Raw genomic sequence first — 14,918 nt, 5'->3', positions numbered from 1 at the left:
CCAGCACCCCACACTGGTTCTGTTTGCAGGTGACTATGGGAAAACACCTGACTGCTCGCATCCTGTGCCTCATAGTGCTGCCGCTGGCTCTCTACACGGCCACTTACGCTGTTCACTTCATGGTGCTGAATAAAAGGTACAGCAGAGCCTTCTCAGCCCCTTGCTCTGGTCTTCCTCTTTCCTCTAAGACCATGGTTGGGTGGTGTGATTTCCTCAGTCTGTAGGTGGGATGATAGGAGGGGGACCCAAGAGATTTTTCCTGTTTGTTTCCTATGTTCTGTCTTTTGGATATCCAAAGGGCTCAGAAAGGCCAGCACCCTAGCCGGAAGGAAGAGGAAAATTTCCTAGTAGCCAAACTGACCCTTATCCTTAAGCAAAGTCCCTTGTGCTTAAGCAGGGATGGGCCACCATAAGAGTGTGCAGTTGGAGTGAGGACAATAATAACAGTAACACCAACAGCAGCTCCCATTTAATGAGTAGCTACTAAGTGTTAGGAACTATGTTCAGTGTTTTGTACATATTATCTCATTTAATCATAATCACTTTTGAGTTCTTTTGATTTTTTTTTTAATCCCCAATTTATAAATGAGAAACTGAGGCTAAACACTGTTAGGTATCTTCCGAAGGTCACGGAACTAGTAAGTGGCTGAGTTGGGATTTGAACTCCAGTTTCTTATACTCCCATCACCCATGTGTATCTTGTGATATCACACTGCCACTCTGAGATCACCCATGTGTATCTCGTGATATTACACTTCTTTTAAAATAACCGAGAAGGGCTCTTTCTTGGGCTCCTGGGAAATGATGATTTCATTCTATTACTTGGCCCTCTTCTGTTCCGCCTTTCTCACAGTGGTCCTGGCGATGGCTTCTTCAGTTCTGCCTTCCAGGCCCGGCTTGCAGGAAACAACCTCCACAATGCTTCCATCCCTGAACGTGAGTGTCTCCTTCCTGGTCTTTACGAAGATAGAAGGGCAAAAGAGTTTCCTGGGAATTGAATTGAAAAGATGAATATGATAGCCTGAGTTAATTTAGCCTATAGATGGCAAAGTGGGAGAAAGATCCAGTTATTTCTAGTATGAATATTCAAGAGAGTGAGTTGGGACACAGGAAGTACAGAGGTAGACATCTTGAGTGGCAGCCTCTGTGACCCTAAAGAGTAACTTCTCCATTGGGGCTGTGGAAGCACCCAAGCCAGCTCTGTGGAAAGGCCAACCAGAGAGAATCTGGTGAAAGAACAAGGCCTTCCAGGACAACTGGTCAGTTTCCACCATGGTATTCTACGACTCACATCTATTTACTTATTCACAGATAGTAGTTGAGCAAGTGTTAGCCACATTGGAGGCTGTAGATGGATGCCCTCTAGAGTAAAGAGTCTAGTGTAGAGGATCTCTACATGATATGACTGTATGTGTTAAGTATATAAAAAGGAACACAGAACTATGGGGAACAAAGGGTGTGAGAGATCACTTCTGGGGGTTGGAGGGGATCAGAGGTACATAGAGTGAGTTGCCTTGCAGTCAGGCCCTGGAAGAATGGGTAGATTTCAACAGATGGAGAGGGAGGAGAGGACATATCAGGCAGAAAAGACAGAATGATCAAGGCCAAGGACAGCAAAAGGCACAGGTTATAGGCAGAAAAGTGATGGAAGATAAGGTTGAAAAGATAGGTTAGGCCTAGATTATGAGGGTTCGAAACGTCTGGATGAGGTGTTTGATTTCATTAAACAAGCAGTGGAGACCCAGTGGAGGTGTTTGGGCAAGGAGGAGGCCAGGAAGGCTGTGCTGTAGGGAGGTGACTCTGGTGGCAAAGTAAAGGATGACAATGGAGAGGGTGGAATTAGAGGAGGGAGATATCCAATGGAAAGCTATCTAGCTGAGCTGTGATCTCTTCCATCAAGCCATCCTCTTACTTTTGGGTGAGAGTTCATCCTACCTTGCTCTGGGCTCCCACCATGTTGCTGGAGTACTTGCCCGTTGTCTTGTGCTCATCAGTGTATGAAGCTGTTTTTTCCAAACTAGGCTCACTAGGGCTACAGCCAGCCTCCTTCACTTTGGATCTACTGTGTAATTGGTACAGTCTGTTGACCAACTGAATGAACAGAGGAAGACAGGAGTAAGCCATCCTGGTGCAGTGAGACCTTTTTTTTTTTTTAATTCAGAGTAAAAAAACCCCACCAAAATACCTTTGAACAGTTACATTATATGAGATTAGATTCGAGACACACAAAGGAATAATTGTGGAAAGTCCATCTTAACCATCTTTCATAACATTATAACTTGGAGCACATTCCAGGTGAAGACATAAAATGCTTCTTCATTCCATTGAATGTATGTCCAGACCTTGGCTGAAGGACAAGTTTGTTCTAATCTTTTGCTGTTACAAATGGTTTTAATAATAACATCATTAATACTAAGCTTCTTCTGAAAGCCTTAGGAGGAAGGGAACTGGGCGGTGGGGTACAAGTTAGACCCTGTACTGAGCTCTCTCTTGAGCTGACCAGTATGAGTGAGAAGGCAGCTGTGCATCCTGCCTGCTTTAGGCAGTCCCGGGCCCAGTGGAGTTTGTAAGCAGGTTTGGTGAACCCTGTGGCTTGGGAGGCCCCTCCCAGTCATGGGCAGCCTCTCGCGCTGTGCCCGCTCACACCCTCCACTGCCTGCCTTCCTTCCAGACCTGGCCTACGGCTCTGTGATCACCGTGAAGAACCTGCGGATGGCCATTGGCTATCTCCACTCCCACAGGCACCTCTACCCTGAGGGCATTGGCGCCCGCCAGCAGCAGGTCAGCGAGCCTTTTGTGCGCTTGTATTGCAGCAATACTAAACTGTTTGCTGGGTCTGAACTTGCCATTCTCTTTCTTGCCTCCCATCCTTTGCCTGAGCAGTTTCCCCTGCTTGAAACGTTCTTCCTCTTCCCGCACCCTTCCCTCTTTCCTCCGGCTAACCCTTGCTTCTTTAGGCTTCAGCTTAGGTGTTCCCCTCTGACCACCATAGGCCCACCTCTGCTTGGTACTGGATTAAGTGCCTCTGGAATGACAGGCTTTCTTGACACCTTTTACAAGATGGTGTAGTAACCCTTTTTACACTGAATTATGAGTGCATCCTTCTTTCTGTCTCTTTGCTCCTTAATTTTTAGCTTTTGGGAGGCTCTAGTGTCTAGCACAGTACCTGGCACAGGATGGATGAGGAGTAAAGTTTAGTGGTTATAAACACAGATCTGGGAACCAGACTAAGTTATTTGGGTTTGAATCCTGCTTCCACTAAAGTATGACTTTGAACAAAAGTTCCTTAACCTTTCTGTGTTTCAGTATCTTCATCTTTAAATTGGGGAAAAGCAATAGTACCTCTTGGTGGGAAAAGTCCTCTAAATGCAGAAGGAAGAACAGAATCTCACTTACCCATGCTACTTCTGAGTCCTGCTGGGAAACTTGGCCCCTCAGTTTGGTGGTTGGGGTTTCTGAAAGAGGTTAAGCAATGTTGGCTTGCTGTTGATTGTCCTGTGGCCGGCTGTACTGATAGTGATGGTGTTCTTACCCCCGACTCCCCACCAACACCAGGTCACCACCTATTTGCACAAGGACTACAACAACCTGTGGATTATCAAGAAACATAACACAAACTCAGGTAATGTGATTGGAAACCAATATTTCTTATGCTGTTACTCTCTCTGAGCTCCTCTTAACATTTCTCATGCCTCCAAAAGAATGATACTGAGATGGGCTTTCTTGAACATTCTTTGACAATGTCTTTACTGTCTCAATTACCCATTTGACAATTATTTATTGTGTACCTACTATGTTCCAAGTGCTGTTGTTAGCCTATGGGATTGGCAGTGAGCAAGACAGATAAGATCTCGCTCTTAGACCTGTCATTTTGAAGCCAGAGAGCAGGGCCAAGACTCAGAATTAATCCAGAAGAGGTTACCAGGACATGCCACCAGAGGCTGGTGAATAGCCCCAGCTGAGGTACATGGTGTCTGCTCTCATTTCTAATTTAGAGCACACCAAGCATCGCAGACCCCCGCACATAGTACAGCTCTAATTGTCTTGATATAATAGAGTGCTGCTGCCCACTGGTCATCCCTGGACTGGGCTAGTTAGTTGGAGATTTGAGGGCCTGCCAGTCCTGTGGTTGATGTCTGGTGCCTCACTCAATGCCTGCTGATCTGCCTCTGCCTGGCCTGGGCAAAGTTGCTCTGAAGCACACCTCTTGGGCTCTTAATACTTTATGACATGGGCTATATCTGGATCTTATTTTTTTCGGTCAGACAGCTAGCTACCTGCAGGCTGTGCCTTCTGCTGCAACTGCAAAGGGAACAGAGGGCATCTCCCACTCACCTTCTGAGCCCCTGCAGATTGTCCTATGCCATAGGTATTCTCTGTGACTCCTCAGCAAATACCACCTGGCTCAGCCTGTCTCAAGTCAGCTGCTTCTGAGCCTTTACGGGGAAGTGGCAGATGCTCATCTGAATTCACCTTCTTTCTTATTTTCTCTACTTTTTCTTCTTGCTGTGGTTTCTAGACTAGAAATGTGGCATACACAACCACTGTCTTTGCATCTTACTCCTCAGTAATGTAAATTACGGTAGTCTTGAGCAGGGTCTGTTTCTATACCTTTTTAATACTGGTATTGGTTGTGTTTTGATTCAACAGGCCAAACTGAGGTGGTTTATCACAGGAAAGTGTTATGAGGGAAGACCAGCTTTACTTCAAAAGTCATGGGGGCACGGGCCAAATCTTTAAACATCCCTGGTCTGTTATTCTGTTGTGCTTCTAGGTTAAAATAGTTGCATTTCACCCAAGCAACTAAGGATGTGTGTGAAGGTAGATAGCTGTAAGCACTATGGGAAGTGGGAACTGTGTGGACTATGGTCTTTGAGTCCTTGATGGCTATGTATGCCCTCCCTGCCAAATTTATATGAAATAAAACTTCCTCCCCATTGACTTTTTTGTCATCTTGCTGATTAATCTTTTAAAAAGACCTTAAAAGCCCACGTAGGAATGGGCATCTCTGTGGTTGAGTTCTCTAATTTTCTTGATAGCTAGTGATTTGTGCTCACAGATTTGTCTTCCTGACCTTGATTGTTAGTATCTCACTGTTTGGGATGGAAATTTGCAAGGATCTTTCTGTGTTGCTGTGATTTATGCTGATTCCTTTTCCATTGTCGTCACATTTCTAGATCCTGATTGGTCTTGACTTCTAGATGACACAGAAGTACAGTTGAGTCTTGAACAACATGGGAGTTAAGGGTGCTGACCCCTTGCCTAGTTGAAAATCCACGTAAAACTTTTGACTCCTCAAAAACTTAACTATTAATAATAGCCTACTGTTGACCAGAAGCCTTACTGATAACGTCAATTAATACATATTTTGTATATTATATACATATTATATACTGAATTCTTAGAATAAAGTAAGCTAGAGAAAAGAAAATGTTATTAAGAAAACCATAAAGAAGAGAAAATACATTTCCAGTATTTATTGAAAAAAATCCACATATGAACGGATCTGCGCAGTTCAAACCCATGTTACTCAACAGTCAACTGTAGTCCCTTTCTTGCATCATTTCATCATTTTCTTTGCCTTACACTTAGCAAGTGTATTGCCAGAGACAGGATTATCAGTGGCAAAATTTGCAGGGTTTAACATTTGATTTTGAGGAGAGCTGGGCAAATGGTAATTTGCATGGGATTAATTTATGGAACTGTTTTTACTACTAAAAGAAAGCTCTTATTACTATGTGGCTTCTCAGCTTAAAAATCTTCCAGTGCCTGTCAGATTAAGGCTACATTTCTTAGCTTGGCATCCATAGTTTCGCCCCACTTTTCACACAGTCATCTGTTCCCACTCTCCTTCCTACTCACCCACCTTAACAATATGAAACCATTTTGCCATTCATCAGATGAGTGTTGTTATTTCCTGCCTCTATGCCTTTTCCCAACTTGTTCATCTGAAAAAATTCTCTCCCTTTTTAAAAAGACTTTTCAAGCGTTAGTTTTAGGACTTAGTTAGTCCTCTGTGACAGGGGCCTTTTCTCTCTGGTCTCACAGCACTCTGTTGGTACCTCTGGCACATACCACATTGTACTATAACTCTTTACCAGTAGGCACTCAATCAGTACTTGCCTAATGAGTGAATGATTTCAGATATCAATACGTGTTTCCTCTTGGCAGATCCCCTAGACCCTTCATTCCCAGTGGAGTTTGTAAGACATGGAGACATCATTCGACTAGAACATAAAGAGTAAGTAAATTTGCTGTTTGGGATAAATGAGTGGTATGGGCACCCAAAGTAGAGAGTTCTTTTTAAGCTGGAAATAAACAAGTCAGATTTGGATGAGTCTCTAGTAAATGGAACAAGGCTGCTGTGCTAGGATGGGCATAGAACCATTTTAGGAAGGTTGATGAAATAAGCAGGCCAGCCTTTGCCTGCCTATTTTGGCTTTGGGGAGCTATGAACTTTAATGTACCTTTCAGCTTCCCTTTTCCTAGAGGAAAAAAGAAAAAATTTGAGTTGCCCAAAGCTGCTTCTTAAATGGCCGCCTTTAGAAAGATGTAGGAGTCTGTTTTCAAAAATATGGCAAGCTAGTTTATTTAGCCAATGTTCTCACTGCAAATGACTAATAATACAGAAACTGGAATATAAATATAAAACTGGAATAATATAAAAACATCTTCTTAAAAGCATTGTAGAGCTGACAAGATAGTAAGGAGTTACCAGGGCAAAATCTAAGTGAAAGAGGTAATCTAGAGAAATAAGGAGACACTGCAGCCACTTCTGCCTTGATCCCACAATCTTGAGTTTTGATCTTTGGTTTTGAATGCCTCTTGAGAGAGGGAGTTTTAAAGTCAAAGCTCTAGGCTAACTCAAAGTGGTAAATTTATTAAGTGATCCTTCCCCCAAATTTGGAGCCACAAAAGGCTTAGGGTAAGGGTAAATCTGCCCTATCCATGTATGCCCGGGAAAAGTTGCTTAGGTACAAGTAGAGTGTGCTTGGGAGAGTTCAGGCATCAGGTTGGGGGGCACTATCTCTGGTTCCTGAGAAGTCAGAACTACTAGTTGATCCTTATATGGATTTGCAGCCCAAATTTATTTCACTGGATGGTCTCAAAATCTTCAAACCATAAATTTAAATGAACATGATCCTAGACTAGTAATGTCTCCTAGCTGCCTGGCTAAAAGCAAATGTAGATCTTCTTTTGGGAAAGACATTGTCATCTATTCTAATAAACAGTTTTTCAGTGACAGTGAATAGTACATAGTAAAAAAATAACTGAACACACAAGGAAATAGGACACCACGTGCAAGAATCAATAGGAACAAAGACAGAAGCAGCCATCAAAAGTTTCGTATACTAGAATTATTAGATACAGATTTTTTTTTTTTAAATCAGAGATTTTAAACAGAAAAACTTTGAGCTGAGCAGTGGATTTTCTGGTTAGTAGGATTATGGTTACTTAACTTTTTAATTTTATCATTAAATAATTTAAATTTTATTAATAAATTAAACTTTATTGATTATTAAGTTTTAATTTTGAAAATTTCCAAAGTTTTTATAAAGCATTTTTTTTTATTATGGATAAAAATAAGAACTAGTATAAAAAGCACAATGTAAATAAAAGCCAAATTAAACCCTCACTTTCCCCAGAGATCCTCACTTTATAAAACTGATGATAGGAATAGAGCAAATGGGAGAGAGGAGGTTTACCTATTTCAGGCATGTGTACATTACAGACTTAAATTCTCTCCTCCCCACACCTGTACACTAAGTGCTTCAGAACCACCAGATGTGTTAAAGTCATTACCGCCTGCTCCCTACCTAAAGTTAGCCTGTTTTGGGGCATGTAGTCCAGTACTCCTGCCATTTGTCCCTCCTGGTTTGGGCAATTCTCTGGATATTATTAGTAAATAGGCAAGAAGTTCCTGATATGTTGGATTTAATAATCAGATTCTAATTTTTCTTATTCTAACAGATGACTCTGAGTATCCTTTGTAAAAGGAGAAACATTGCTATCTCTTTTCTTCAAAATAATGGCACTTCTTTCTTTTAACTTCTAGGACTTCTCGGAACTTGCACAGTCACTATCATGAGGCCCCCCTGACCCGGAAGCACTATCAGGTCACTGGCTATGGCATAGTAAGTGAGCTACTGGAATGTGAGCAGGATGTAAAAAATCGTGGGGCCTGGCTCAAGGCCATGTGGCGTAACACATCCCCCTCAGAATTCTGGGATGTTCCTAAGGATTGGAGACTGCCCAGGGATGCTCTTAGCATTTGGGAACTTTTTGGCTAGGCTTGCTGTGGGAAAAGCAGCCTATGAAATCTGTCGCTGTCTTTCTCTCTCCTCCCATAATAACCATGCAATTTTTATGTTCTGACACTTAATAAATGTCAAATTTGAATACTGTTTGGTTCCTTTTAAAATCACATTGGACATAGGAGCCGCAGACCCACAATATGACTCCAGATGAATATATAAGTTTATCTCTTCTAGATCCCAAATTCTCTTTGGCCTTATTCTTAAGGATTACTTTCTTCTTCTGCAGAGGGATGTTAACCACATTGCTTTTGGATTTTTACTACCTTGAAGTGATACGAGTAATAGAGGAAGCTGAATGAATACTTATCGCTTGGGGAATAATTTGAAGACAAAACAACTAGTAGGCAGTTAGACTTATGACTATCATCTACATTCCTTGCCAGTAAATATTCAAGATTCCTTAAGGTGGACCTCCCAACTCTTTATTTGCTCATCGAACTGATGCTAGAGCCAAGACTCTGAACTTCATCCGTTTCTCGGGGCCTCTCCAAGAGAATTAGACACAATGGTCTTAATTTCCAAATTTCCAAAGTATACTATCCAGGCCAGACCTTTCTGGCTTAGATGAGTAGGTGTCCAGATGGCCAAGGAAATGGATGCAAATGACCCAAATCTATTTCTGTTGTCTCAGAGTGATGTCTTGAGTTTGGTTGGAGGGCAAAAACGTCTATTTAGATAGAATTTAAACTCTAGTCCTGTGAAGTGAAGGATTGGACTTCAGATTCCAGGAGTTACACTATGTTTTTTTTGTTTGTAATAGTGAGTGCTGGGGCAGAACCCATCACCTCGGATAGTTCCATGGCCCTCTTGTTCCCTTTCCTGCCTCCGTCATTGAAGCTGATTTAGTCTCTGGCCTTTGTAACATGATGGCATCTAAAAGGGTGGCTCTCTCCTTTTTCTGACATGTCTTCTCTAGTCATCTTACTTTCTTTGTATTTTTTTTTTCTTGATTTATGTGGCAGAATGGGACAGGGGATTCAAATGATTTCTGGCGGATTGAGGTTGTTAACAGAAAATTTGGAAACCGGATCAAAGTGCTGAGAAGTCGAATTCGCTTCATTCATCTGGTCACAGGTTGTGTCCTGGGCTCCTCGGGAAAGATTCTGCCCAAGTGGTGAGTCTTTGGGTTTTTTTTTTCTCTTTCACACTACAAAGACTATACCAGAAGCTTCCATTTCCCAATTTTCAATGTTTACCTCTTGTTGGCTTATTTTTAGTGGTGGGGGGAGAAAAGGCATCACGTCTGTATAGAGCACAGAACTCCAGAGTTCTTTTGGTGTTTTATGTGTTGTGATAGCTGAATGTTTGACATCTGGCTTGTGACAACTTTCTGGATCTATATGTCTTTCTAAAATGGGAATACTGTATGCTAGGGTAGTTGTGAAATATGGTAGTGTGAGGGTGCAAAAAGCACTTCCACTGAGTCGAAAAGAGAGGGGTTCCATGAATTCAAGAGCAGTCGACAGTGCTGCCCTCCAGTGAGTTTCAGGTCTTCTGAGCGACATCTGTAACTACTTTTCTCAGGGGCTGGGAGCAGGTGGAAGTTACTTGCACTCCATACCTTAAGGAAACCCTGAACTCCATCTGGAATGTGGAGGACCATATCAATCCTAAATGTGAGTGAGGTCACTTCCTGGGCTGGCTCTGAAGGGAAACATAAGTAATTCTTATCTTAGAAAAATAAACCTCTTCGCATGTTCCTTGCCTCTTGCTGGATTGGACTCTTCTCCCCCTTGCCACCTGTAATGCAGGCCTGTCTGTCTTGTCTCCTTCTGGACTCTTCTGTCTCCTGCACCACGAGTACCTCCTCACCCTCAAGGCTTGGAGCAGGCTGGTACTTTCCCCTGTGTCCCTGTGTGGAGTTCCACCCCTCCCTACAACCAGTCAACGCTTTTACATAAAGTGACAGCCACAGCCCTTGATCTGGGCCCCACAGCTATACTCCCAGGCTCCAGTTTGACATTTCCACTTCAGTGTCATCTTCAACTCAGTGAGTCTTTGGATTCATCATCTGTCCTCCTAAATTATTCTCTTCATGCTTCTGCTTGATTTCTCCTCTCTTCTCCGTGCTTCCCATTTCATTCTTTTTACACCTAATTTAACCAACCAATAATTAATAACTCTTTATTGAGTATGATGAGAATAATGTGGGGCCCTGGCGATATATTGCTGAATGAGATAGACTTGGTCCCTGTTCTCACAGACCTTCTGCCTAGCAGGGGAGAGCAGCATGTGAGCCAGTATCGAAACGAAGGGTGATGGTGCTGAGAGCTAGGGGAGCACCACGGACAGGCCTTGTCTTCTGTTGCCTTTGTATTTCTCAGAATGCCTGATGAGAGATTAATACATGCTGAATGAATAATCAAGAATTGGGCCAAGCTTTCTTCCATCTCCTCAAAACTTTCACCTACTTGGTGGTCAGCTTGTCAGGAAAGCTACCCTCAGACTCTGGCAGTGGTGTGGATAACATGGACAGCAAGGAGAGAGAATGAATGATCAAAGTTTTCTCCTGTCATTTCTTTTTCTAGTACCAAACATCAGCCTGGATGTGCTGCAGCCAAGTTTTCCTGAGATCTTGCTGGAGTCCCACATGGTGATGATCCGGGTACTATGGCCCCCTCCCATTTGGTGGTTTCTCTAAGAGCTCTGGACCATCCACAAATTCGGATCACAGATCAGTAGCCATGGTATAGATCTACTGCCCCTTATGGAGGACTTTGGAAGTGTCTTCACCTACTGGTTTAATTGATCTTTAAAGGCATTTCCCTTATCACAGAATGATCATGGTAATGATGATGGTGATAATGGCGATGGTAGTGAACACTTATGTATTTCTTATGTGCTAGGCTGTACTCTAAGCACTGTACATATATTAACTTATTTAATACTTATTTTAGTCCTATGGAGATTATTGTTCCCAGTTTACAGATGAGGGAATTGAGACACAGTGAGATTAAGGAATTTGCCTAGGGTCACACAGTTAAATATAAGAGGTGGATCCAGGCTTCAAAGCCAGGCTAGCAGAATTTCAAAGTCAGTGCTAGTTACTACTGCACTCCTCGGCTTCAGTGATTCTCAAATCAGTTCAGGTGGCAGAGCCCCTGAAAAATCAGAGTGTTCTTGGTTGAAGATGAGACACTGATAGTTCATCCATTGTATGAAATTAGGATCAACTTGAATGAATAGCTAGTTTGAGTGTGTGATTTACATGTAGCATAAAATCTCAACCACAAGCCCACTCATGTTCTCAGACAGAAACACACCATTTAGGGGGCATGGTTGATTTTTTTTAAGGTTTTCTAAGACTTAGTATTTGTACTCTGTATCATTAGTAGCTGATAGCAGTTGAAGCATCACAGGTTTAAGAATAACTGAGAGAGGAACTCTCTATTTTTATTAAATTTATTGGGGTGACATTAGTTGATAAAATTATGTAGGTTTCAAGTGTACAGTTGCATAATACATCATCTGTATACTGCATTGTGCGTTCACCACCCAGAGTCAATCTCCTTCCGTCACCATATGTTTGACCCCCTTTGCTCTTTTCTATCTCCCCCCACCTCCTTTCCCTCTGATAACCACTAAACTGTTGTCTGTGAGTTTTTGTTTGATGATTTGTCTTATTTATTGCTTTCAGTTTTATATCCTACGTATGAATGAAATTATATGGTTCTCACCTTTTTCTGTCTGACTTATTTTGCTTAGCATGATAATCTCAAGATCCATCTATGCTGTCACAAAGGGCAGTATTCATCTTTTCTTATGGCTGAATAATATTCTGTTGTATATATATATATATATACTACATTTTCTTTATCCTGTCATCTATTGAAGGACACTTTGGTTGTTTCCATGTCTTGGCCACCGTGAATAATGCTGCAGTGAACATAGGGACGCATATATCTTTACAGTTAACTGTTTTCCAATTTTGCGGGGAGATACCCAGAAGAGAGATTGCTGGGTCATATGGTAATTCTATTTGTAATTTTTAATGTTTTGAGGAACCTCCATGCTGTTCTCCGTAGTGGCTGCACCAGTTTACATTCTCACCCGTGGTTCCTTTTTCCTCACATATTCTCTAGCAGTTGTTATTTCTTGTCTTATTGATGACAGCCATTCTAACAGGTATGAGGTAGTATCTCATTGTGGTTTTGGTTTGTGTTTCCCTAATAGCTAGTGAAGTTGAGCATCTTTTCAGATATCTGTTGACTGTTTGTATGTCTTCTTGGGAAAAGTGTTTGTTCAGGTCCGAGAGTAGAAATCTTTAAATTGACAAATTCTACCCACTAGCTTAAATTTTTCCCTGTGAGTTAGAGAAATCCTGCTGCAGCTTTGATGTGTAGGGGGAGACCCCTTTACTCTGGTTTGGGGGAAACCGGTGTTCTGTAGGATTGATGTTTAAGGATCACTGTATCTCAAGCCAGAGATGTGATTACCACTCTACCCACAGGGTTACAGAGAGGTGTAGCAATTGTTATTTTTCCCCTGATGAGCCATTGTCAAGTGGACTTTTCTGGAAGTGATTATGTAAGCAGTATCAGTAAATATAGTTGACTTAAGTCACCAGATTAAATTTTAAAACTTCAAATTTTGTCATTTCTGCACATCGAGAGGTGATGAATTGCCATTAAGCAATCTCTGGGTCACTTCTCCTCTGACTCTGCTTGTAGCTGTCACGGTGGCCTGATGATACAGCTCTTTTGAATATGTGCCTGTCAGTCAAAATATCATTATGGGTCTGGATAGAATTTTAAGACTAAGTCTAAATAGTCTCATTTCTTCTTTCATTATCTAAGAGATAGAGTCAAAGAAGAAAAAGGATATAGGGCACCTTTCTTACTCAGCCAATGTAGAGTCAGGGTGCGGAGAGACTGAAATAGTTCAGACCATAGAAACCGCAGGAGAGAGGGTTTTTCTGCCAGCTGAGTGGAGAGTCTAAGGCCTGGGTGGAAAAGGCTGCCTTACCTGTGAGTTTAGTTGGAACAGGCCCACTCTAGTTTTTAAGCATAGTGAATAACGTACAAATGCACATACCTATAATGGTTACAGATTTTTCCTTCCTTTTATATCTTGGTTTAGTAAAGGGGCTGGATTTCTCAGAGTATACTGGAGTGAATAGGATGTCTTTGACTTGTTATACCTGGCTGGAGTCCCCAAGTTTGGGACTGAACTATACTCGTTTGAAGGAATTGATTTCACTCTGCAGATGCTCTGGGATCCAGAACGATTCATTCTTCATTCTGAGGCCCTTCAGATAGCCATAGTGGTTGAGGGTTTGTGCAGCTGGCTCCTGGGTCCGACATCCCCCATGGCACTTTTGATCCTGGAGAAGCAACCCAGCCACCATGGGGAGGCCTCGAGGACTTAGTAAGGCACTGGGTGGCAGTTCACTGAGCCATACCTCCTGAATCTTTCTTTAGCTAGACCAGTGGTTTTCAACAGAAGGTGATTTTTCCTCCCAGAGGATATTTGGCAATGTCTGGAGACATTTCTGGCTGGCGTAAATGAGGGGTAGGGGGGCCTCTGGCATCTAGTGAGCAGAGGCCAAGGTTGTTAAACATCTTGCACTGCACAGTACAGCCCCACACCAAAGCCTTCAGCCCAAAATGTCAGTAGGATTGAGGAAGAGAACCCCCGACCTGACTCATAGCACCGTGCTCCTCTTCTGGGCATGCCTTCTCAGTGTGTCCTGGAAATGAGGCTAGTGCCCATCCTGATGGCCAGTATCCAGGATCCCGATTCTTTTCCTTCCTGTTTCAGCAAAGGCCTGATTTTGCCATGTGGAGACAGGTGGTTGAATATTTTTGGCTACTGGATTAAAGGAGCTGGGGCTGGGTCCTTCAGGCTATGTGCATTCTCACCAGAGTGACAGCATTTTCAGTGGGTAAAATGTGTTCTTGGAGAGCCAGACCTTAATTTTTTAATGTATAAAGCACAGGTATTCATACAGGATATAAACGTATTTACAGTGTAGCTATGGTATTAAAATGGCAGGGGGGTGTGTTTAGGGAAGAAAAATCTGAAAAGTTTGGGAGGAGATAAAATGAAAAAAGTTGAGAAACACTAAAGTAAAATTTTTAAAGTCTAGGAACTCATTGGCATTTCTGGGTTTGTGTTTGAAGTTGACCTTACGAGGGAACAAATAAGTCAGTCCTGATTTTTTTATGCCCCACCTTCACCCTCTGGACACTTATCTTTGGCCTGAAGGAAACAGATCCTTCATTCCTTTTTTTCTCCAGCAGAGAGGGTCTGACGGGACTGTCTTTGGTGGGAACTGGAGGCTCTCTCATTGGGAGAAGTAAGGTGGCTGGAAGCCGGTGGTCAGTGACTGAGAATGAGCGCTTTGTTCTTCCCTGCAAGCGAAGGTGGGGGAGGGGGTTTCTCTTGACACTTGGCCATGTATCAGAGATACCAGTGCCTCACATTTCTGTCAGCCCTCTCCATCTGCCTTGACTAGCTTTTCTTTGCCACTTTCCTGTAGGGTAACAATGGCCTCAAACCCAACGACAATGAATTCACATCCAAACCCTGGCACTGGCCTATCAACTATCAGGTAGGGCCCAAGGCTAGAGCTTCTCCTGGGAAAAGGACCTGAGAAAG

At 42.6% G+C, this 14,918-nt stretch overlaps 1 protein-coding gene across 2 annotated transcripts in view; it reads left to right on the top strand.

Annotated features, from left to right (window-relative positions):
* Positions 1-14,918, top strand: part of POMT2 (protein O-mannosyltransferase 2) — a 37,343-nt gene that overhangs the window by 19,206 nt on the left and 3,219 nt on the right. For both annotated transcript variants that reach the window (XM_011357078.2, XM_011357077.2), the window contains exons 7-16: positions 30-136; positions 854-936; positions 2,672-2,781; positions 3,556-3,622; positions 6,172-6,241; positions 8,057-8,135; positions 9,281-9,432; positions 9,843-9,934; positions 10,847-10,923; positions 14,800-14,871. In XM_011357078.2, the coding sequence (XP_011355380.1) occupies positions 30-136; positions 854-936; positions 2,672-2,781; positions 3,556-3,622; positions 6,172-6,241; positions 8,057-8,135; positions 9,281-9,432; positions 9,843-9,934; positions 10,847-10,923; positions 14,800-14,871 (909 nt within the window). The remainder of the gene's footprint in view (positions 1-29; positions 137-853; positions 937-2,671; positions 2,782-3,555; positions 3,623-6,171; positions 6,242-8,056; positions 8,136-9,280; positions 9,433-9,842; positions 9,935-10,846; positions 10,924-14,799; positions 14,872-14,918) is intronic.

The sequence above is a fragment of the Pteropus vampyrus genome, unplaced genomic scaffold (genome assembly GCF_000151845.1).
Source record: "Pteropus vampyrus isolate Shadow unplaced genomic scaffold, Pvam_2.0 Scaffold32, whole genome shotgun sequence".
Classification (NCBI taxonomy): domain Eukaryota; kingdom Metazoa; phylum Chordata; class Mammalia; order Chiroptera; family Pteropodidae; genus Pteropus; species Pteropus vampyrus.
The sequence above is the reverse complement of the archived record's forward strand: the minus strand, read 5'-3'. Positions and strand labels throughout refer to the sequence as shown.